This window comes from Kogia breviceps, chromosome 1 (assembly GCF_026419965.1).
Source record: "Kogia breviceps isolate mKogBre1 chromosome 1, mKogBre1 haplotype 1, whole genome shotgun sequence".
Taxonomy (NCBI): domain Eukaryota; kingdom Metazoa; phylum Chordata; class Mammalia; order Artiodactyla; family Physeteridae; genus Kogia; species Kogia breviceps.
The window spans coordinates 1,455,728-1,479,407 of record NC_081310.1 but is presented as its reverse complement, the minus strand read 5'-3'; the positions used below and the strand labels follow the sequence as shown (position 1 = coordinate 1,479,407).

General features: G+C 62.1%; 1 protein-coding gene across 4 annotated transcripts in view; it reads right to left on the bottom strand.

Moving 5' to 3' along the window:
- Positions 1 to 23,680, bottom strand: part of CACNA1S (calcium voltage-gated channel subunit alpha1 S) — a 58,741-nt gene that overhangs the window by 13,003 nt on the left and 22,058 nt on the right. For all 4 annotated transcript variants that reach the window (XM_059061392.2, XM_067027376.1, XM_067027385.1 and 1 more), the window contains exons 10-28: positions 21,807 to 21,967; positions 19,677 to 19,902; positions 19,021 to 19,228; positions 18,003 to 18,123; positions 17,537 to 17,651; positions 16,993 to 17,086; positions 16,263 to 16,332; positions 13,454 to 13,586; positions 12,728 to 12,857; positions 12,339 to 12,398; positions 11,014 to 11,120; positions 10,559 to 10,646; positions 10,185 to 10,292; positions 8,130 to 8,182; positions 7,763 to 7,909; positions 7,138 to 7,339; positions 6,598 to 6,756; positions 5,164 to 5,274; positions 4,313 to 4,396 (exon numbers count right to left, since the gene is read on the bottom strand). In XM_059061392.2, coding sequence (XP_058917375.1) covers positions 4,313 to 4,396; positions 5,164 to 5,274; positions 6,598 to 6,756; positions 7,138 to 7,339; positions 7,763 to 7,909; positions 8,130 to 8,182; positions 10,185 to 10,292; positions 10,559 to 10,646; positions 11,014 to 11,120; positions 12,339 to 12,398; positions 12,728 to 12,857; positions 13,454 to 13,586; positions 16,263 to 16,332; positions 16,993 to 17,086; positions 17,537 to 17,651; positions 18,003 to 18,123; positions 19,021 to 19,228; positions 19,677 to 19,902; positions 21,807 to 21,967 — 2,377 coding nt within the window. The remainder of the gene's footprint in view (positions 1 to 4,312; positions 4,397 to 5,163; positions 5,275 to 6,597; positions 6,757 to 7,137; positions 7,340 to 7,762; positions 7,910 to 8,129; positions 8,183 to 10,184; positions 10,293 to 10,558; positions 10,647 to 11,013; positions 11,121 to 12,338; positions 12,399 to 12,727; positions 12,858 to 13,453; positions 13,587 to 16,262; positions 16,333 to 16,992; positions 17,087 to 17,536; positions 17,652 to 18,002; positions 18,124 to 19,020; positions 19,229 to 19,676; positions 19,903 to 21,806; positions 21,968 to 23,680) is intronic.

Here is a 23,680-nt window from a genome sequence, read left to right as displayed (position 1 = left end):
CCTCCTGCACCAAAGAAACTGCTCTGATTTACCCCAGACTCCCCGGCACAGACCTCGAAACTCCAAGTAATTTGTAATTTGAGCTGAGACTGTTATGGTGAGAAGTGCTGCTCTCGGACCCTGGGGCCCTTGGGGGGCCATCTCCCAGCAGGTGCCCTGGTTTGCCCGGAACGCGGCCTGGCCCCCTCGGCCCCGCCCCCTCCGGGCCTGCTCGGATACAGGATGCTCTTCCCCGCGCCCCTCCCCCCGGCGGTGGGGGAGGGGCGTGCCTAGTGACTTCAACCTCTGGCCCCGGGACCTGCCCCTCCCTGTCCCCTGCCCCCCTCCTCCACCCGGCAGCCACCTCAGCTTCAGGTCCTCAGCGAGGCCATCCTGGAAGGCTCCACCTCTGGGGCCCTGCCCTCTGGCAGAACCCCCCCGCCCGCGTCCTGCTGCTTTTCACCCCACCGCCCGGCCTCGTCCCCTCCGTCTCTCCTGGGCCAGCTCCTGGGCTCACGTACTGGCTACTTGTACTGAGACCCAACGAGCCGGCCCTCAAGACCACAACGATCCTGGTATCTGACCCCTTGTGCCACAGGCCTCAGGGCTGCCGAGCGCCACCACCCCCACCCCCCCGCCCAGGCTCAGACCCCGCCTCCTGGCAGTGTGGCAGCCCCCCCAGCTTCCCGCGGGGGGTTCATGACAGCGGCCGTCCCTCAGAGGCAAGTCACACTGTCACACCCGCCGCCCTCTCTCCCCGAGGACTCTGCCTGCTCCTCAGATGCCCTGGCACCCAGCAAGGACGCCGCCTGCCCTTCCCCCCCACACCCTGCCCCCTTTCACACTCTGCATTCCTCACGGCTTCTGTCTTACACTCATCTTTTCCCAGGGCTCTGAATCGCATCCTTTTCTACCTCCTGTGAGACCCTAACAGTTTCCTCAGCGGTCTCTTCCCTCCTCCGTGCTGGCTCCACCCACAGCCTCCATTTCCTCAAAATGAATGGGAGAAAATATTTGCAAATGAAGCAACTGACAAAGGATTCATCTCCAAAATATACAGGCAGCTCATGCAGCTCCATATCAAAGAAAAAAACAACCCAATCCAAAAATGGGTAGAAGATCTAAACAGACATTTCTCCGAAGGAGACACACAGACGGCCAGCAAACACGTGAAAGGACGCTCGGCATCATTAATCATTAGAGAAACGCAGACCAACACTGCAATGAGGTGTCACCTGACACGGGTCAGAATGCCCGTCATCAGAAAATCTACAAACAATAAATGCTGGAGAGGGTGTGGAGACCAGGGAACCCTCCTGCACTGTTGGTGGGAATGTAAATTGATACAGCCGCTACGGAGAACAGTATGGAGGTTCCTTAAAAAACTACAGATAGAACTACCATACGACCCAGCAATCCCACTACTGGGCATATACCCTGAGAAAACCATAATTCAAAAAGAGGCATGTACCAAAATGTTCACTGCAGCTCTATTTACAATAGCCAGGACATGGAAGCTACCTAAGTGTCCATCGACAGATGAATGGATAAAGAAGATGTGGCACATACATACAATGGAATATTACTCAGCCATAGAAAGAAATGAAACTGAGTTATTTGTAGTGAGGTGGATGGACCTGGAGTCTGTCATACAGAGTAAAGTAAGTCAGAAAGAGGAAAACAGATACCGTATGATAACACATATATATGGAATCTTAAAAGAAAAAAGATTCTGAAGAACCTAGGGGCACGAGAGGAATAAAGACGCAGACGTAGAGAATGGACTTGAGGACACAGGGAGGGGGAAGGGTAAGCTGGGACGAAGTGAGAGAGTGGCATGGACATATATACACTAGCAAATGTAAAACAGATAGCTAGTGGGAAGCAGCCACATAGCACAGGGAGATCAGCTCGGTGCTTTGTGACCACCTAGAGGGGTGGGATAGGGAGGGTGGGCGGGAGACGCAAGAGGGAGGAGATATGGGGATATATGTATATGTATAAGCGATTCACTTTGTTATACGGCAGAAACTAACGCACCACTGTAAAGCAATTACACTCCAATGAAGACGTTAGAAAAGAAAAACAATGAAGGAGGTCTGCTGCCCTCTAGTAACCACCTCCCCCCAGACTCCAGTGAAGCTGTTTCCTGAACTGGCCGCCTTGATTTCCTGGCCCTGCAGCCCCTGCTCCTTCCTCGTAACCGGTTCCGGTCCCCTAGTCTGCTGTCTGTCACCCCGCAGCTCACGATGGCTCTCCGGTCCCAAGCCCCGTGGCCTGGCCAGCTGGAATTCTGCGGAACCTCAACCCCCAGGCTTCGGCCACCCCCTCCCTCTGGAGTCAGGGACCCTCGGTTCCTGGCCTGCGTTTCCAGTGACGCGCGGCCCATCTGCACGCGCACACCAGCACCCAAACCCCGGCACCGGAGCAGAATCGTGGAGGTGGCCCCCCCACCCTTCTTCTCCTCGAGATACTGCGTCTCCTCGAAGCGCCCCTTCCCGGGGCCCTGGGCGGCACTCAGCACGTCCCGCCGCACCTCCCCGGGCCGTGAGCTCCCCCGTCCGTCCTCACGGCCACCCCGACTGTCCCGGAACCCCTCCTGCTCCGGGGGTGAACCGCCGTTCCCAGAGCCGGCCCTCCCCGGGACACAGGGTCTCCTGCCCTCTTGCCCAAGGGCTTAGCTCCTGCAGCAGCGCCTGTACCGCCGGATTCTCCCATGAGCCCAGGATGTGCTCTGATTTCTCCCATCTTCAAGAAATCTCTCCTAGGCCCCATGCTCTCCTCCACCTTCTAAGGCATTTCCCTTTGTAGCAGAAAGAGAGGACCGTCCAGGCTCACAGCCTGCCTCGCCTCTCCTCAGCCCACTCCAGCCGGGCGCTCTTCCCCGAGTCCCATGAGACTGTCGGGCCGGGCTCCCGGGAGGGGCGCCACCGGGCGTGGCCTCCGGACCTTCGCTCTCGAAATACCCTCTTCTCTCCGTGGCTGGTCTCACCCCCTCCCACGACTCTAAACGCCAGCTCCTCCAGGAGTCTCCGACTGAGATCTCCAGCCAGAGCGGCCTCTGTGCGCCACGCTCGTAAATCCAAGCCGGCTGCAATGTCTCCATCCGGATGCCCTGCAGCCGTCCCGAGCTGACCCGGCCCAAGCGGGACTCTGTTTCTGCCCACACCCGCTCCTCTGGGAGCTGGCACATCACAGCAAATGGAAGCTCAGTTTCGTGGGCAAAATCCTTACACTTGCCGTTGACTCGTTTTCCTCTCACCCTGAATCGAGCTCATCAGCAACTACCATCAGCTCGACGCTCCAAGCAGATCCAGTTGCTGGCTACTTCTCCTCTCCTGACCGCCCCCCGCGGCCCTTAGTGTCCCCTACAGCTTGCCGTCAGCGCAGCAGCCCAAGGGGTCCTCCGAGAACTGAGGTCAGACCCGGTGTAAACGCCCCCGGGGCTCTCGCCTGCCCCCGGAACAGAACCCAGGATCAGAAGCGTGGCTCTCCAGGGCCGACGCGATCCGGCCCCCGCGCTCTCTGAGCTCACCTCACCGCTCTCTCCTCGCCCGGCCACCAGGCTTCCCGCGGGTCCTCAGGCGGCCCCCATGCTCCTAGCTCCCCACCTCACCGCCACCCCCGCGTGGCCCGCCCTGAGCTTCGCGCACGGCTGTGCTCAGTACCACCCGACGACGCTACCTCCCATTCCCTCCCCTCGGAGCCCCCACCCGCTTGATTCTTCCTCGTCACACGCGCCGGCCACGCGGCAGATTCATTTTCACTCTCCGTTCCCCTCCCCTCCTTGCTGTCCCTCTAGCCCGTGGGAGGTGCTCAGTGTTTGAATAGATGAACCACCGCCTCCCAAACTGGGCCCCCTGTTTGCAGTCGCTCTCACCTCCTGCCCTTCAGAAGTGTAGCTTTCATCCTTCCACGGCCCTGTTCAGAGACCTCCAGCGGCGCCCACACCGCTGGCCACGCACGGTCTGCACGCTCGTGTGCTTCTACTAGCCGGACGGCTCCGCACGCCCCGAACCTGCAGTTTATTCGCCTCCCGCCTGCGCCCTGCCTGTGCTGCTTGCTCGCACCTCCCTTTCCCTCAGGAACCCCTTCAGACGGCACCGCCTCCATGAAGCCTTCCCTGACCACGCCACCCAGGGACGGCTTCTCCCTTCCACCGTGGCGCTTGCTGTGGGCCGCCTGGCACACTCATTGTGCCTGGAATCTGAGGTGTCTGTCTCGTCTACAGAATTGTAACCCCGGGTGACGGGCTGCACACGCAGAGGGTACCCCGCAAGGGTCCGTGGCCTCAGCCCTACCCCAGCGATGGCTGTGCCCGCCCAGTACTCACGTCAATCTCACTGAGGATGACGTCGATGATGCTGCCGATGACAATCAGGAAGTCAAACACATTCCAGGGGTCCCCAAAATAGCCCTGTGGAAGGGGCCCGGGGTGAGCTGTGGAGGGGAGGGGCTGGGGTCCCCAAAATAGCCCTGGGGGAGGGGCCCGGGGTGAGCTGTGTGGGGAGGGGCTGGAGTCCCCAAAATAGCCCTGGGGGAGGGGCCCGGGGTGAGCTGTGGAGGGGAGGGGCTGGGTCCCCAAAATAGCCCTGGGGGAGGGGCCCGGGGTGAGCTGTGTGGGGAGGGGCTGGAGTCCCCAAAATAGCCCTGGGTGAGGGGCCCGGGGTGAGCTGTGGAGGGGAGGGGCTCAGAGACCAGCAGAGTGCAGTGGTCCCTGTCCGGGGGATGCAGAACTGCAGGGCCAGGCAGGGCCGGGCCAAGATGCCACTTCCCACGGGTGTTCCAGGGCCCCACCCACTCCCGCTCCCCTTCCCTTGGCTCCCCTCCCTCCAGAGCATAAAGTGGTCCAAGGGGAGGGCAGTGTGCCTGGGAGCTCAGGATTTGGGGTCCCGGTCCGCACAGGGAAGTCCTTCATCCCCCGCCTGAAGCCCAGTCCAGTCTGGGCCTCGCAGGCAGACCTGACACGGGGGTCGGGGGTGGGGAGTGGACGTGGAGCCCAGGACAACAGCAGGACACCCCCTGGCCCGGGACCACTCTTCAGAGGCTTAAGGGAAAGGGGGGGGGCCACAAGACAGGCTCAAGGAAGGGGCGGGGGAGGGGCAGCCGCATCTAGTCCTGCCGGCCGGTTCTGGCAGCCTGTGAGGGCTCCATGGGAAGCCCTCATCCTGCCGCAGGACTCACCCTGGCCTTGAACGCCATGAGCTTGAGGACCATCTCCAGCGTGAAGATGGCGGTGAAGACCACGTTCAGGGTGTCTGACACGTGGTCCAGCTGCTGGGACTGGTTGTAGTGCTGTGGAGGCACAGGGAGGGGCTGGGCGCCGGCTCTGCCCCTGGGGAGACCCCCCCCCCCGCCAGCCCTGCCCTCTCCCTCGGGGCCCTGCCCGCCTTCCCTTAACCTCGGGAAGCTAGAGCCCGCTCTGGCCGTGTGCGGTTCCTACCACGTCTGTGGCCACGCCCCCTCCCCTCGGAGGACCGAGAGGTCTGCGGCCACGCCCTCTCCCCGTCGGAGGACCGTGCGGGGAGGAGGAGGGGGCCGACCCTGGTCTCGCGAGAGCAGAGCTATCCCCACACGTCTGTTCCTGGAGGCCAGGAGGGAGACCCCCAGCAGGGCTCTGTGAGCGGCTCCCCGGAGCCGTCTGGGTACAGGACCAGGAGGGAAGGCCCCTGGTTCGAGGCTGGGACCGCCACCACCTGCAGGCGGCACCTGAGGTCACCAGGCTCCCGAGCCTGCTAGCGACCCCGGGACCCCGAGGCAGCGCCAAGCAACGCCTTCCGCCGCCTTGAGCCTCCCCTGTGACCCTCCTGAAACCGATGTCCTTGTACCAGTTCCCAGGAATCTCTCCCCCTTTTAAAAATGAAGTTGACGCGACCCCACTTCCTCCACAGAACCTTCGCAGGTAGTAGGAGGATCCGGCGTCTCCCCGGCCCCACCCCGTCTTGGCAAGGCTGCCTGTTTCCGCTGCCCAGCTCAGGCCCCCACGTGAGCCGTGGCTCGCGAGCCCCTGTCCGCGCTGGGCCCGCTGGCTCCGTGACTCCCTTCCCAGACCCTCCCCACCGGCAGCGTGCGGTCTTGTCGTTGCCGGTGGCTGGGGGTCCGGGGCCAGGGAGCCTTGCTGCGTGATCCCATTTATGCGGGGCATCGGGGGTCAGATGCTGGGCTAAGGCTTGATAACGCAGCTGCTGATTATGCCTTGTCTGTAAAGGGTGCTCATCTCCTCAGAGGCACCCGTTCTGTGCATCTTACATCCCCTTTTCTCTGGGCTGGAGCTGACGCTGCAGCCACCTCCACCATCCAGACGCGCGAGAGCCGGAGGGGCGCAGAGAAGGCGCTTTGTACTTCCACGCAGCCCCATCCTCCTGCGCGGCCGGCTCCTGGCTCCAGAGCGGCCACAGCCGCGTGTGCGCTTGAATTACGGCCCTGAGGAGCCGCTGAGTGCCTGGCACCCGGGCCTGCGTCCAGTTCGCCTCCCTGCCCCACGTGGCGCCGCAGCACAGTGCCTGGCGCCGAGCAGGTGCCGGGAGGAGTCTACCGGGGGCGGTCAGCCTGGAGCCCCGCCCCGGCGCCGGCCCGGCGGGCGCTGGTCTCGGGGGGCCGGGCCCCCGGGGGCCTTACCTGCATGCCCAGGCAGAGGGTGTTGAGCATGATGAGGGCGAACATCAGGTACTCGAAGTAGGACGAGGTGACGACGTACCACACCTGGTACTGGTACGGGTTCTTGGGGATGTAGCACCTCAGGGGGCGGGCCTTCAGGGCGTACTGCACGCACTGGCGCTGAGACAGGACACGACGGGCAGGTCAGTGCCCGGGGCCGCCCCCCAGCCCACGTCCACGCCCACAGGCCGGAGGGGCCCTGAATTCAGCAGGCCCAGGGCCTCTGCTGGGCTGTTGAGGGGAGGAGTTCCACTGGGCCGGGGTCCCCCTGGCGCCCCCACAGCCCATTTCTAGCAGGGCTCTCACCCGGCCCAGGGGCTCTGGGCATCACGACGGGTCCACAGGAGACCCCACCCGGCCACCGTGGGCCGCTTCCGGTGGGAGACGGGTCGGAGGTGGGTCTGGGCCTCCAGCGGAGCGCTTGGGATGCCCCCCGCCCGAGGGCCCCGTCCCCGGCCAGAGCCTCGGCCCGGAGGGCGCGGCCCGGGGCGGGGGCCGGACCTGGTTCTTGTCCAGCTCGCAGTTCTTGTACTCGGTCTCCCCCTGCTCCTGGAAGGTGACGATGACGAAGCCCACGAAGATGTTCATCATGAAGAAGGCGATGAGGATGATGTAGACGACGAAGAAGACGGCCATCTCCACGCGGTGGTTGTACACGGGGCCCCGGTCCTCCTCGTGAGAGTCGATGGCCCTGTACAGCAGCCTGGGGCGGGCCGGGGACAGAGGTGTGCTGGGCGGGGCGGGGGGCAGAGCCGGGCCGGGGAGGGCGGGCTCGGTCCCGCCGGCCGTCGGGGGCCAGGGGGGCCTTTGGACAGCCACGCCGGGGGGGGGGGGGCAGAAGGTAGGGCCCCGCCCAGGAAGGCTGAGCAGGTGGAAGGCGCCTGCCTTCCGTCCTCCACGGGATGCCCTGGCTCCCCCAGTCACTCGGGCAGAGAGGCCCACGCTGTGCCCCGCTGGTCGGGCCGCCTCTGGAGTGAGCGGTCAGCGCCCCGGTCCCGTGCCCACACACCGCGAGCGCCAGGGTGGCTGCTGGGCCCCCGCGGCCCCTGGCGCGCTGCAGGAGCACGGGAGGCTCCCAGGCCCTCCCCGGCCTCGGGCCGCGCCGCTGGGCCCCGCCCTCACTCACTCGGGCCACCCCTCGAAGGTGGACACCGTGAAGAGAGACATCATGGCCGAGAGCACGTTGTCGAAGTGGAAGTTGCTGTGCGTCCACTTGCGGGGATGCAGCTCCATCTGCGTGGGGTCCCCGTCCTTGTACACGTAGTAGTAGCCCCTGAGGCGGGGAGGCGCGGTCACCGCACTGTGCTCGCGGGTCCCCCTCCACGTCCTCTGGGCCCCGGGCGGTGAGCGTGGGGGAGGAGGGCAGGTCTGGACCGGGGACCCCTCCCGAGGTCACTCGAGGAAGGGGCTTCTGTGAGCCCGAGGGGCTCAGCTCTCCCGTCCCCCCCCCCCCCGCGGAAGGGCCACCCTGCCCCACCCCCCGCCCCGCACACCTGCATTCCTCCTCTGTCATCTTGGACAAGTCATTGCAGCTGAAGAACTTGCCCTGCATCCCGGAGGAGGGAGAGAGACAGGTTGTCATGGAGACAGGATGGAAAGATGGGGTGGAAGGGAGGCGGGTGGGCTGGGCCCCAGGGTGGTCTCCATCAGGTCACCGTTCCCTCAGCCACCCGCGGGCTCCCCGCCAGGCAGACAGCTGCGAGGCTGGGAGCCAGCTCCTCAGACGATGAGCTTCGCTGAGGGCCCCAGACCGGGCCTGAAGAAGCGAAGTACGGAGCCAGCTTGGCCTCCGCTTCCCTCAGGAGCCCCTGCCCGCACTCCTGGGGCTCCCCATCACGGAGCAAGAAGAGGGGATGCCCCACCGCCCCCCCTTCCTTCTCGGGCCCTGGGGCGGTGCAGGGATGGAGCCCAGCTGGGCCCGATGACACATCTTATCTCAGAATTGAGCAGGGGTCCCGGCACACCCGCTGCCCCAAGGCAGAGTAGGGGAGCTCTGTGACCCCCTCTGCTGACTGCAGCCCAAGCGGTTTCTCCTTTGATTTACGTCACACGTTGGGCGCCCACGGAAGATTTTGTTTCAACAAAAGGAGTTGATTGCTAGGTCTGACTGTGTTTGAATCCATAGATGCTGGTCCGGGTCCCTCAAAGGTCAGGGACACAGGAGCAGCTGAAGGCACGGCCATCCTGTCACTGCAGGCTCTTGCAGTCCCTACCGCCTCCACCTAACGTCATGGAGCAGAGGGTGAAGGCGAGGCAGGGGACGCTGCTGCCACCGGACGGGTCCTTGGGCACTTGAAACCAAACACCCAATCTTCCAGTACGGACACGCGCATACGCGTGATGGGTGCATTACAAGCGTGATGTAAATGCCACCCGTACCTGGCGTTTGACGACGGTCTGGGCGGCAACCGGGGGGCTGTGTCGATAAGAGACTGACACACACGGGGGTTGGGGGTGGGGGAGCAGCTGCTCACTCTTTCTTTTGGGGGGCGCGGTTTGGGGGCCCGGATGGGTGCCAGCGTGAGGGTGAGTCCTGCAGAGACTCTGCCCTGAGGGGGTCCCAGGGCCCCCAGGCTGCAGAGGCAGAGGCTGGGGATGGGGCGGGGGCGGCCCTGGCTGGAGCTGTGGGACAGGGCCGAGTGCAGGCCACTGTCAGCACTGGGTTTGGCGGCTAAGCTGTCTCAGTCCAGATACCCCTCCCGCCCCTCCAGGACAGAGACCAACAGGACCCGGTCCCCGATAGGTCCTCTGGGAGCCCCACCCTGATGGCCCCCCCCCAAAGCCTGCCCCTGCCCACGGAGAGGGCCTTGTGGGGTTTGCTCCATGGCCCCCTCAAGCCCTAGCAGAGGCCCGGGCCCAGAGGAAGTGCTCCATAAATGTTTGTTGAATGAATGGGTGATTGTACAATGATGTCATTGTATGTCTAGGAACGACTGAGGTTACATAATCGTGATGGTGCTTTGCGGGTGGTAGCAGAGGGTCACGGAAGGAAGTGTCATGAGTGTGGGTGGTGCCCTCGGGTGTCCGCATCTGTGTCCCGCAGGTGATCTAAGAGCCAGAGGCATCCACAGGTCGGCTGCACTGCAGAAGCCGGCCTGTCGGCTAATTGCCATGCGGGAACGAATCGCGGAGTTCTCCCAGGAAAGTGAGAACAGAAGCGGGGTGGCTCCCAGCTGTGAAACGACGGACCCCCACCCGCGGAAGCTCGCGGGAGACACACCCGCTGGCGCAGGGGCTGCAGAGGCTGGGGCGGGCGTGTCCTGGAGGGGGTTGGAGAGCATGACCTGGGCTGGGTGCTGGCAGGCCCGGCCGGTGGGGCCTTCATCCTGGAGAGCCAACAAGACAGCAGGTGGCCCGCAGAGCCCCGGGGGCCAGGTGGGGCGTCACCTGGGCACTGGACTCTGGCTCTCCACGGCTTAGCCTTAGCCCCACGCGTTCAGGACATCTGCCGTCACGGTCTGGGGCTCCCCTCGTTTAGAGGGAAACAGACCGGCGCTTGCCTCGGCCCAAGAGCTGGCACCGGAGCTGGGGAGGGCGGGGGGGCTCACCTTGAAGAGCTGGACCCCGATGCAGGCGAACATGAACTGCAGGAGGGTGGTGACCAGGACGATGTTCCCGATGGTGCGAATGGCCACGAACACGCACTGCACCACGTGCTGCGGAGGGAGGCCCGCTCGGCACCTCTCCCCAGCCCCTCGCCAGCCCGCGCCAGCCGGAGGGGGCCCCCGGGGCACCAGGCTCGCCGCCCCCGGCTTGCTGGGGGCCCGGCTGCCCCGCCCCGCCCCGCCCCGCCCGCATCGGGCAGAGGGCCGGGCTGACTGTCTGGCTGAGGCCGGCGGCCCCGCCCCCGCCCCCGGGTCCCGCCCCCTCCCCGCCCCGCCCCCGGGTCCCGCCCCCGCCCCCGGGTCCCGCCCCCGCTCACCTTCAGCCCTTTGGCTCTGTTGATGGCCCGGAGCGGTCGGAGCACCCTCAGCACCCTCAGGATTTTCACCACGGAGATGGCGCTGGACCTGGGGGGCAGCCTGCTCAGCCCCGCGCCCGCCCCGGGACAGAGGCGCCTCCCCGCCCCTGCGCTGGCCTCCCCCAGGGCTGCCCACGGGCCCCGACCCTCCCGCCAGGCCGGAGCGCCCTGGGCGCCGGGGCTGTGCTCCCCGCGGGGCTGCGGAGCGGACTCCCTGCTCCTGTCCGCACCCCCCCCGCCCCCGCTCTCCAGCACACGCTCTGCCCACCCAGCCGTGTCACTCGGTCCAGTCGCTGACAACCCGAGGGACCCCCCACCCTGCCCAGCGGTCCCGAGAGACCGTCCCCTTGTGGCTCAGTGCCCACCAAGCCACAGCGGCCGGGCTGCCGCTCTGGGGCCCCGGCTGCCCCGCTCACTCGAGTCCCATGGAGATGAGGGACACGGCCACCACCACCAGGTCCAGGATGTTGAAGTAGTTGCGGCAGAAGGAACCCTTGTGCAGGAAGGCCCCGTAGGCGGTCATCTGCGGGGAGAGGTGGCATCCTGGGTGGGGAGGACCCCGGGTGCACTCCCTGCACCCGCCTCTGGGAGCACGGACACCTCTCATGGGCAGCGAGGCCAAAGGAGCCCTGGGTCTCCTTCCTCACCCAGCCACGAGGGGGATGCCCTGCCCTCTGCTCTGCAGAATGATACAATTCTTCCTCCTCCTCCACCTCTCCCTCCTGCTCCTCCCTGGAAAGCACCTCAGGCGCGGTTGGGGCAGGCTGGACAGCCCGTCAAGGACTGAAGATCTTGCCCAGGTACCCACCCCTACACGCTTGCCATATCTCAGCCCAGAGGGACCACTTTCTTCTCTCTGAGCACATCCCAAACATCGCCGTACAATGCGTTTGCATTGTTTTGTCCTCCTCGACTGCCCCTGCTCTCTCTCTCATGAAGTCCTGTCCAATTTCAAGGCCTAACTCTAAAGTCACCACCTCCAGGAAGTCCACCTGGACCTCAGGGAAGCCACCACCTACCTCCCTCTGATCAATTTCTTTAATAATCGGGGCCCTGAAAGAAAGGACTGCAGCCGGCTCTGGGCCTGCTCTCCCTTCACGGTTCCCCTCTCCCGTCCTGGTTCATGGAGGTGAAGGCTGGGGTTACAGGTTCCAGTCACAGATGAGAGGTCTCTGCCCCCAGACCCCATCCCCCACCAATGACCGTGTGAACCCAGTGTGTCCACCCTGAGAACGGGAGGGCAGCGGTGTGCTACGGACAAGGGGCGGGAGGGCCGTGAGAGGGCGGAGCTGCCAGAAACCCGCCCAGGGCGACAGATGCTTCTCTGGGATCCTGGGGGAGCCCTTTCAGTCACTGGTAACAAAGGTGTGGCAACAGATCGCAGCTCCCGGGGCCACGCTTAGGCTAGTTGTGCCTTGACTGCGGCAGAACGTGCCCAAGGCTCCAGAGACACGCAGGGCGCGCTGCTGAGAGCCCCACAGGCCGCGGGCTGACTGTACCTCCTGCCTCCACACCTCCACCTGCCTGCCCGCTCACACCAGCTCATGAGCCGAGACCACCCGGTCTCCTGGGCCCTGTGAATGTTGCCCTGCTGCTCTCCCCACCCCCTTCTCGCGTTTCCCTCCTGCCTGCAGCCCGGCCCCGGCGAGCACAGCCTGTGTAAGCAGGAGCCGTGGCAGGTCTGGCCCCCGGCCCGGAGGTGCCCTTCGCCCGGGCTGCGTGTCCCACGGCCTTCACGCACCTTGAGGGCAATCTCCACAGTGAAGACAGAGGTGAACACGATGTCAAAATACCCAAGGATCTGGTGGCAGGGCAGAGTCAGTGAGAGGAGGGGCAGTCAGTGATAGCGCCATCACCTTCATCACCGTCACCATCACTGCGGCCACCCCCCCGCCCCCCACCCCAGCCCCATCACTGCTAATATCCAGCAGCAGGAGCCTGTGCAGGCCGAATGCTGGGACCACAGTTCAGAAGGAGCGGATTGGGCATCTTGGCCCTCCAGGGATTTAAACTCTAAGCAGCCGTGATGCCTGTGGCCACACAGAGGCTACAGAGCACTCCGGGCATCGGGGTGAGGTGTGCGGGTGCCCGAGGCTGCGTGGGGGTGGGTGCTGGGCCGGCTGCCATCACCTGGTTCCTCACGGACTCGGTCCGGATGGGGTCCTCCGCAGCCAGGGCGGCACTGCTGAGCAGGATGAAGAGCAGGATGAAGTTGGTGAACCAGGTGGCGTTGACGATGCGATGGCACAGGACGCGGATCCTGCGGGGGCCGGGGGGAGGGTCAGGAGGCTGTGGACCGGGCGTTCAGGCCTCAGCGGCCTCCGTCACTGGATCCCTCCCTCCCGGTCAGTGGAGAAGGACAGCCGGCAGCCGGGTGGTCTCTGGCCGGCCTCGCAGGGCCCCATGCCACCTTCTGTCCCTGCAGCCCCAGTCCCAGCCCGCACGAGCCCTCCCCCAGCACTCCACGGCATCCCCTCCTAAACAACGGGACAGGCCCAGCTCCATCCCCGAGGCCGACAGCTGAAACTCCATGGGGACTACAGTCTGTATTTTAAAGGTGTAAAATTGTGAAGCCGGTGAGAACTACAGCTTATCCCCTTGTCCTGTGCTTGGAAAGGAATGGAGAGATGTGATCCCCTCTTAGGAGTGAGTAACTGATAAGGCTTAAAGCATTACTTCTCCCAGAGATTCTAGCACTTTCAACTGGGCACGAGGTCTTAAGCTAAAGGAATGACTTTCTCACGGTGTAATCGTAGGCCCAGGGAGTCAGGAGAAGGGGGGCCTTCTCAGAGCAGGAAGCAGCCCTGTCTGAGAGCCCCACCAACCACCCTGCCCCCCCACCGCGGGGCCACCCACTTATTGGTGGGGCTGAAGATGAAGAAGGCGCTGGCTTCTGGAATGGGCACCGCCTTCTCCTTCAGCTGCAACTCGGCCAGCGGGCGGGGTCGTGGGCTTATCGGGATCTCGGGCTCGTCTTCCTCATCATCTCCTGTGGGGGAGGGGAGAGGGAGGTCGGGGTGTCTTTCCACGTTTCACTGCTCCCCTGGCTCCTGTGCTCTGAACCCAGCCGCGAACCCCCGGCAGCCAGCAAGCAACACGGGGCAGGAGGGCGCCAGCAGAGTCCAGCCTGGCTCCTCCCTTCCTCGTGGCACACGGGGCTGAACTGTCCGGACAAGTGTCAGGCTCAGAACCTCCCAGACGTCGGGCCAGGAGCAAGGCCTGGGAGCCTTGCTGTTGCATCTCCTGTCTCGGGGCTGGACGCACCACCTCGAATGCTCACAAGCTGGGGGTGCCGGGGGGCCCTGCCTGGCACGAGGCCAGAGTGCTGGGCCCGGCTCCGCCCCTGCCCCTCACGCCAGGCAGGCTTCTGTCCCTCCTGAGCGTCGCTGCCCCAGCTCGCGACATTGGCGAGGGCAGGAGGCCTGTTGAGATAAATGGACTCCCAGCTCCTCTCCTGGGGCCGGGTTCCAAACACCATCATTCGGGGAGGAACTGCTAGCATGAAAAGAAACCAGTGTTCTTTCCTTCCGGGGCAGGTGTGGGGTGGGAGGGGGTGGGAGGGGGAGCGGGCCCCTCGGGCTCATTTGCTGCGTCTCAGGGCCCTGTGAGAGGGAGCTGTCCCCCGAGGTCCTCAGCGCCGGACTGGGGGCGCTGTGGGAAGTCGGGGTGCCCTCTCCTTTGTCCTCTCACCCACCGTTATCTCCTGCCAGGCCCTGGCAGGGCCCTCCCGTTCTCTCCCCTACGGCGGCCCCCGCAGGGTCTCCTCCCGAGACCCCACTTCTGCCTCCCGGGGAGCATATCCGCGCGGGACATTTGCTGCCTCGCCTGCGACCGGGGGCCCCAGAGACACATTTTATGCTTAATCGCAGAGACTGTTAATTCTTAGAACTCGCGTATTTGCTTTCTTTCTCCGCCTTCATTCTGATTTCCTCCATCCACGCCCACTCTGTTAACTTGGTTGCGCGTGTCTTTTGTTGTCAGTCATTTCAGATTATTTTTGGAAAGAAGCAAGGTAAACACATTCAGCCCCCTTGGTAAGAACGCGCCTCAGCAGCCCACCCCACAGCCCCTCCCCCACCCCCCCTTCTCCCCAGCCCCTGCCCCTCCCCCACCTCAGGTTTCCTGGCTCAGCATCTCCCACCTGCACAGCGGCCACTCCCATCGACTAGGAGGTGGTTGTTAGATGAAACAGATCAAGGCGAATTATTCTAAAACCCAAATGTCCCTCTGGCAGGTATGTGAAGAATATCGTTAGCCTCGTCTCTACCAGCTCCATCCTCCCCACGTTTTACTTGGCAAAATCCTTGCATTTTTTCCTTTCTTCTTCTTCTTGTTTTTAGATTTCTATAAGGCTTTTTTTTTCAGTTTTAATATTTTTTTTATTGAAGTGTAGCTGATTTATAATGTTGTATTAATTTCTGCTGTACAGCAAATGGATTCAGTTATACATATGTATACGTTCTTTTTTATATTCTTCCATTATGGTTTATCACAGGATATTGATGAATGGATAAAGAAGGTGTGACACACACACACACACACACACACACAATGGAATACTACTCCGCCATAAAAAAGAACGCAATAATGCCATGTGCAGCAACATGGATACAACTAGAGATTATCACGCTAAGTGAAGTAAGTCAGAAAGAGAAAGACAAATACCTATGATATCACTTATATGTGGAATCTAAAATATGACCCGAAGAACTTACCTATGAAACAGAAACAGAATCACAGACACAGAGAACAGGCTGGTGGTTGCCAAGCGGGGGGGGGGGGGGGGGGGGCTGGAGTGGGAGCTTGAGGTCGGCTTTTACATGTGGAATAAACAACAGGTTCTACTGTGGAGCACAGGGAACTATATTCAGTGTCCTCTGACATTCTGTTTATTGACTGCCTCTCTGGTGCCAAACGCTGCTGCTTGGAGCACAAAGGGTCCCCCTGGAGCTCCGAGTCACTGGCGCAAACAGATGCTAATCAGCTGATTCCACAAATAGACAGGAAGTTGCACCAGTGACCCCGGGCTGGCAGGACCCAGGAGCGAGCTAAGAGATCGACAGCCCTCGGGCACCAGCCTCTCCCAGGAGGCCTTTTAGCCTCTTCACCGGCTTGGGTACTCCCTCCCAGCGCTCCCTGCTTGGCACCGACGAGGAGGATTTCTGCTGCAGCCACAGGCTGTCGGCACCTACGGGGCGCGTGTAGTGCATTCATGGCTGTGCGCCCCCCCTCCCCTCCCCTCCCCCCGGCTCACGCCCTGCGGGCACAGGCGGCGAGCAGCCTGCCCGTCTCCTGCACCACACAGGCGGATGCACCCCCCTCTGAGAGCTGTTCTGTGGGGCTGGAGGGGCTGGAACAGAAGACGTGTGTGCCCACGAGCCTCTGGGCTCCTTGAAAACCAGGTCCTTAGCCCTGAAGCACACAGCCAGTACCCAGTAAATACTGGCTGAATTAATTGAAAGTAAAATGTGTACCTTTCCCCACTGTGTGTATCGTGGGGAGAGGCAGGCTGGCAGACGGCTCATTTGCAATTCGAGGTACACAAGGGATGTCTGAGTCCTGGTCTCCTCGCGCATGTGGGTCCGGGTAGGGGACACCCAGGAGAGATCTCGTCCCTGGGGAGAAGTCAGCCCGGCACACCCGCCCCGCGTCGCAGGACTCTCACCTGGGAAGTCGGCTGACGGGTAGGGGTCCTTCACCTCATTGACATTGGATTCAAACTCATCGATCTTCAGCTGGAGGGAGGAACACGATGAAGGCGAAAACCCAAGCTGTGGTTCCCACCTAATGAACATTGACTGGAGGGCCGTGTAGGTGTCCCCTCACCTCAGCCTCCCTCTGGCTCGGCGCGGGGTGAGGCAGTGGGTGCTATTATGGCCACTCCCGTCTTACAAAGGAGAAGCCAGGTGCAGCAAGGTGAGCCAGGCTGCCCAAGCTACCAGGACCCCAGCCTGTCTGAGCCTGAGCCCCTCATCCCTGCCTAGTTCTCGAGAAGAGGGTGCATTTCCCCAGGCTAGGACCCCTGCTCTGGGGGCCAGTTCCTGCCCCTCTGAGCTCTGCTTCCTTGGCTCGAGGCTGACAGGCGGGGCGGGGCTAGAAACGGGGCAAGGCTGGTCTGGGCAGCTCTGTGGGGAGGGGGACACCCTGACTGGGGTGGAGAGCTGGGACTCGAAGGAAGTCGTCCTGGATCGGGGCGTCTGTGTCCCCAGAACAAAGTATTCCGTGAGACGGAGCTGCCCTCAGCTGGCTGGTGCCCTCAGCTGGCTGAGATCCAGGCAGACAGCCCCTCTCCTGCCTCCCCCTGCCCCCAAGCATCCTAAGGCGCCAGGCGAACAGGGGGCTTTCAGAGGCCCTCCCCGTGCGGCCCCTGAGAGCGCCCCCCGAGACGGGCTCACCTTGGCCGTGGTGGGGATGCCCTCCCCCTTGGGTTTCTGCTCCAGCTTCTTGGCCGCCATCGACTTCTCCTCCTCTGACTTGTCTGGGAGCCCCCTGGGTTGGAAAACCAAGAAAGCCCGAAGTGGAGGCCCGGCTGGAAGGTTCTGAGGACACTGCAGGCGGACCCCGCCCGCGAGCCGGGCGCACCGCACGCCTCCTCCGGCTGCAGCGAGGGAGCAGGCCGGGCGTCCACCTGCGCAGACCCAGGGGCCGCTGGCCGGTCCCAGGGGAGGGTCCCAGGCCGCAGAGGGGTACACGGCAAACTCACAGGTGCCTGAGGCTCAGCGGAGGGAGGGGACCCCCTCCAGGAAGCGCGGTGACAGGGCGGAGGCCCAGCCTGCCCGGCTCTGCCCTCTCGGTGCCGCCCGCCTCCGGTCCGGCCCCGGGGACCCCCCAGAGACTCAGCCGGTAGCCGCTGACTTTGGCCTCTGCTCCTTGGGGAGCCCCCTGCCCAGAGCGGGCGGAGCCCTGCAGGTGCCCCCCCGCTGGGCGCGCCCCACTCACTTGGCCGTCTTCCTGCGTCTCCGCTCCTCAGCCTTGGCCTTCTGGGCCGAAGTCAGGCTCTCCGCCTCCGCCAGGTTGTCCACGGCGATGGCCAGGAAGACGTTCAGCAGGATGTCTGGGGCGGCTGCTAAGGAGCGAGGGCGGGGGGGCGGGGCGCCGCGGGGGTGGGCGGGGCACGACCTGCCTCCTGCCGGGCGGGGGGCGGGGCACGACCTGCCTCCTGCCGCGCTCCAGGTTCCCCATCTTTCTGGGACTGATTCCTCCCGCCTGCCACCGGTCACCCTGTGTTTCTCTAACCCCCTGCCGGAAGGAGGTGCCCTACGGCTCTACCCGCGCCGCCACGGGCTGTGTCCCCCCTCCCCGCCCCCACGAGCTCCCCAGCAGAAGGCCTGGCCACCCGGACCCCGCTTTACGCCCCAGCCCCCTCCCCAGGCCCTCTCCCGTGCCCCGCGTCTGGGGGGGATACAGTTGCCGCAGACGAACAGGATGATGAAATAGATGCAGACCAGCACCCCGGGGTAGGTCGGGCCGCCGTAGGCCAGGATCCCGTTGTACATCAAGGAGTTCCAGTCCTCACCTGTCAGCACCTGGAAGGCCAGGGAGGGAGGGCGACACAGAGGGACCTGAGGGTCTCCTCTGGGGGCTGCACTGTCCGAAGGTCCCCTTCCAACTCTGCCCCCAGACCCGTCCTCTCTCTTCATCCAGGGTGAAAGTCCCTGCCCTCCTGAACCTCTTCCGGGGGTTGAAACCCTTATCCTCGGCTCCTCGGGGCCAAGGAGCTTGACTGTGGCGTCAAGGCTTCCACGAGCTCTGTTCCTAAGGCCCAGGCTTAGCTGTGCTGCCCACACCGGACCCCCTGCCTTCGCAGCCCCCAGAAAGAGTGCGAAATGTCAGGTGCCTTGAAAGACAGGGTGCCCGAGCAGCCCGTGGGGTGAAAGGAAGGGCGAGGGTGGCACCACGTGTAGGGCTGGCCGGTTGTCACAACTGCCCTGCCCACTGGCGATGCCGAGGTGGCGTCCCCTGCGCACGGGCCCCACAGAGAGGAGCGTGTGTCTGCTCTGCGCTCAGGCAGCCCGTCCTGGAGGCCCGCCGGGCCTTGAGTGAGCGGCCGCTGAGCCGTGTCCCCGCCGTGGCAAGCGGTTTGTGTTCCTCTGGGGCTTTTGCAGCCTTGGGGAGGGACAGCCCACCTTGTCTGACCTCGTGCTCAGAGATTCTAGGAGCACGTGGGAGAGAAAGCTCCTTGCCCACCCGACTCCTTCACTCATTAACTGCTGCCCTACTGTGGGCCAGGGCTCTGCCGGGCAAAGGGATGAAGGCACACAGGGCACACTGGGCACAGCGCCCAGCCTCCAGAGCGTGGAGGAGACAGGCGACTGCGGCCCGGAGGGGACGCAGGGGGCCCGGAGGGCGACGTCAGATCAGGGAAGGCTTCCTGGAGGAGGTGACGCCCGATCTCCAATGGCAGGCAGCGGGCTTCAGCCTACCTGGAAGACGCTGATGAGGGCCTGCGGGAAGTTGTCGAAGTTGCTGCGCCGCACCTCAGTGTCCTCAAAGTCGTACCTGCCCCCGAAGAGCTGCATGCCCAGGAGGGCGAAGATGATGATGAAGAGGGAGAGCAGGAGCAGCAGGGAGGCGATGGAGCGGATGGAGTTAAGCAGCGAGGCCACCAGGTTGCTCAGAGACGTCCAGTACCTGGAGGAGACGGGCAGCCCCCACCGCGTCCCTGCAGTCGGGGCTGCCTGGATCCGGGCTGCACACCCAGCTTCCCTCCGCCAGAGCACAGATCTTGGTCTGTCACCTCATTCTGTTGGTAGGACGTCCGTGTAGCTGCTGGTGCCACCACTAGACTCTGAACCCCCTGGGGGCGAGGACCACCCCTTCCCGTGCAGCCCCGGCCCGGGCGGCCGTCTCACCACTGCCCCCTTCTCCGCTCTCCTTCCTCACCCCCCCCTCCTCCTCCCCTTCCATCTTCCTTTCTTCCATCCCGCGCCCAGCCTCTTCCGTTCCCCTCTCTTCCCTCTTTTCCATGCCACAGACGACGGTGAGAGGTAAGGAGACAGGAGAGGCCCGAGGTGGAAGGGAAGGTGCCTTCTCCCGCAGGGGCGCAGGATGGGGCGGCGGGCGGGCGGGCGGCGCTCACTTGGTGATCTTGAAGATCCTGAGGAGGCGGATGCAGCGCAGCACGGAGATGCCGAGGGGGCTCATGGCCCCCGACTCCACCAGCAGGATCTCCAGGAGGCCGCTGCACACCACGAAGCAGTCGAAGCGGTTGAAGACGGACATGAAGTGCTGGCGCAGGCCCAGCCCGTACATCTTCACCAGCATCTCCACGGTGAACAGGGCCAGCAGCGCCCGGTTGGCCACGTCTGCGGGGGGGGCCCACGCAGCTCCGTGTCACTGCCTCCCCTGGCCAAGCCCTCCCGCCTGGACACCCTCCCTGCAATTTCAGGGCATCTTCCTTTTCCCGCCCTCCAGATCCAGGAGCACCTGGTGAATTTCCACCACGGAAGGAACACAGTCTCGATTTCTAAGAAACTAAACGACACTGTGTTCAGCAGGTCCACCCTCCTCACTCCACCGATCAACCCGTGAACATTTTAACCCGTTTCCCTGATCTCCCAGAAGCACTGACACTGTCGATGAGCCTTTTGCTTTCTTTCTTTCTTTTTTTTTTTTTTTCTTTAAACTTGCGGGATCTCAGTTCCCTGACCAGGGGTCGAACCCGTGCCCCCTGCAGTGGAAGTGCAGAGTCTTAACCGCCGGACCGCCAGGGATGATCCCCTCTTGCTTTTTCAAACGTTCTCTTTCCTTGGCTTCCAGGACACCACATCCCTCTGCATTTCTCCTGCCTCTCCCGTTTCTCCTGCACCCTCTCTGCAGATGCACCCCTACCTCGCCCCTGAGTGCTGGACTTGAGCTGTGCACGTGAGCGCACAGCGTCCTCTGGGGATCTGGTGACGCCTTCTGAGACCACAGCTTCCATCGCCACGCCTGCCAACGACTCCGGAGTTTGACTCTTCAACCCAGACTTCTCCACTGAGTCCCAGACCTACTTTCCATCTGTCTCCTCAACATCTCACTGGGATGTCTCAGAGGCACCTCAAACTCAACATGCTCCAGTCTAAGCTGATAGGTACTGCCCGTCCTCCCCCATCCCCCCAAAAATACCTGGTCACTGACCGTCTTCCCCATCTCAGCAAGCGGCACTACCATCCATCTATCTGCATAGGCCGGGAACCTCAGATTCACCTCTGACTCCTCTTGGTGGGCACTGTTCACATCTCGCCCACACTTGGGCATTGACAGCGCTTGGCCCATTCAAGGCTCTCTCAGGAATATTCGTTGCAAGGAATAAACGGACGGACGGACGGACAGACGCATGGATGGATGCAGGAATAGATGCACGGATGGAGAGATAGATGAATGGGTGGGTGGATGCATGCACGAATGAAGGAATGGATGCATGGATGGACAGATGCATGCCTGCATGGGTGGATGGGTGCATGCACGCAGGAATGCAGGAATGCATGAATGCATGTGATCTGTAGCATTGTTTCCTATCTCCTTTCCATAGAAGAAGACAATCTTCTTTTCTATTTTCCTTCTTTTATCTCTATCATTATTTTATTTTATTTTACTTTGGGCCACACTGCGTGGCTTGCGGGATCTTAGTTCCCTGACCAGGGACTGAACCCAGGCCACAGCAGTGAAAGCGCTGAGTCCTAACCACGGGGCCGCCAGGGAGTTCCCTCTTGCATCATTTTAAAATAGTGTCTTCCTACTATCCCACCTCGCCTCCTCTGTAATCCTCCTCTTGTTACCTTATATTTACCTCCACTATCGCCCTCCCTATATTGACCTGACATCCCTTATCGATGTCTGTCTTTTCCTCTGGCTCAGGAAGCTCCTTGGCGGCAAGAGAGGTACATTCCTCCTCCGTGTGCCCTGCGTTCTTTTCTGGGCCTTACGCAGAGTGTGTTTGTAGTGCATAGTTGGTGAAAGAGTGCTGTTTCTGGAGTAGAACTTGCACTTGGAGGCATGAGGGGCTCAATGACTGGCCGTCTGTCCGTCCAGTGTCTGTGATCATTTGCCCAGACCCCTGGCACCTGCAGACTCCCCAGCTCGTTGCTGTTATGGGCCCTGGTAATGCCACGAGGAAGAGAGTAGAACTGCCCAGAATTTCTAGAAAACAATGTCAACGTCTAACGACACTTTCCTGCAAAACCCGAGGTGCCGTTGGCCGGCCCTGGCCGTCAGCCGCGTGCCTCACCTTGCAGGTGGGTCAGCCAGAGCGGCTGGCGGTGGTGCTCCGAGGCGATCGACAGCGTGTTCAGGGCGACGATCAGGATGACGAGCCAGTAGAAGACCCTGGACTTCACCGCATCGTGGCACTTCCAGCGGAAGACGCGGTTCCACCGCCTCCAGTGTCGGCTGAGAAGGCGGGGGTGGGGGCGGGGCCGAGGCTGGGCTACTCCAGCCCCTCCCCAGGGCCGCCTCAGGCCGCTCCAGCCACACTTAGTCTCACCACCCACTCCCTCCTCCAGCCACAGGAGAGGGCCGCGGACGTGAGCTGCAGAGACAGACTGCAAATCTTGCCTCTTACAGCAAATGTCTTCACCTTTCAAAGGAGAAGAGCCATGATGCAGACCTCGGGGGGGAATTAGAGACAATGCCCGGCGCGGAGTAGGGCTTCATGCGCCTCCACCTTAATTAAAGCAACACTGGCATGCCCCGTTTTGCCTGTCATAAAGGCAATTCTTTAACAAACTGGTCCTATCTGGTGTGGGGGGGGGGTGCGCAGAAAGGCACCTCCACTGTCAGATCGACCTTCGTGCAGCATTCGCCAAGGTTAGAACCTGCGTGCCCTCTGACCCAGCAAGCCTGTTTCCAGGGACCTGCCCGGCAGAAACGTTCACCCTTACGCACAACGGTTCCCTGCGGCACTGTGTGTGTTGCCCCAAACTGGACGGATTACGTAAACAGACTGCAACATATGCATGCTGCGGAATATTTTACATTCAGAGATACATCAAAAGACAGGTGTGTGAGCTATCACACCTTGCAAAGACGTGGAGGGACCTTAAATGCGTGTCACTAAGTAAGAAAAGCCGATCTGAGAAGACCACACACTGGGTGAGTCCAATTAAAGACATTCTGGGAAAGGCAAGCCTATGGAGATCAGTGGTTGGTTGCCAGGGGTGGGAGGTGGGCTGTGAACAGGCAGAAACAGAGGCTTTTTAGGGCAGCGAAAATACTCTATATGATACTATAACGGGGGGTGCGCGTAATTATACGTTCGCCCAAACCCACAGAACGTCCAACACCAAGAGTGCGCCCCAACGTGAACTATGCATTGGGACGATGCAGGTTCATCAGTTGTAACAAATGGACCATCTGCTGGGCATGTCGACGCTGGGGGCGCTGGGCGTGGCTGGGGGAGGGGCGGGCGGGAAATCTCTGGCACCTTCGGCTCAGTTTTGCTGTGAATCTCAAACTGCTCTGAAAAAAGAAAGTCTTAGAAAAAAAAAAAAAAAGGTCTGTGTCTGTATAAAGTTGCCCTCAATAGAAGATGCTAAATTTAAAATGTCAGTTAGCAGTCTATGTGCGGATCGTATTCATTTCTCCACGGAGCCCTCCCGTGTGCTGGGCACCGTGTTTGGCTCTGAGGTGACAGTGGTTAATATGAGAAACCTCATCGTGTAAAAAGTGAAAACAAAACCCCAAAAAACTGGTGTGTGTGTGTGTGCGTGCGCGTGTGCGTGTAAGAGAAATGAAAGCGTACGTACGAGAGGCTTCAGAGGGATCTGTTACCATGGTTACCCCTTTGAAGGGCAGAGAAGGCCTTCATCTTTTCTTTGATGTATCTCTCTATTGTTGGATCTTTCAAAATCACAGTCACGTATGAATTTGGAAAGGGAGGCAGCCAGTCAAACAAAACACACGTCCTCTCCAGCTCCCTGTCTCCAGCCCCTGCCCACCACATGCCCACCGTGGTCACAGGCTACCTGCCCCTTCTGCAGCACAGGTTTCCAACACTAATTACCCCGCCGGCTCCCAGTTTCTTCCTTACGTGGTGAGTAAATAGGTCATCGGCCCGGTGCCCTCCGACTGCGCTAAGGGAAAGCGACCCGAAAGCCACCTAGG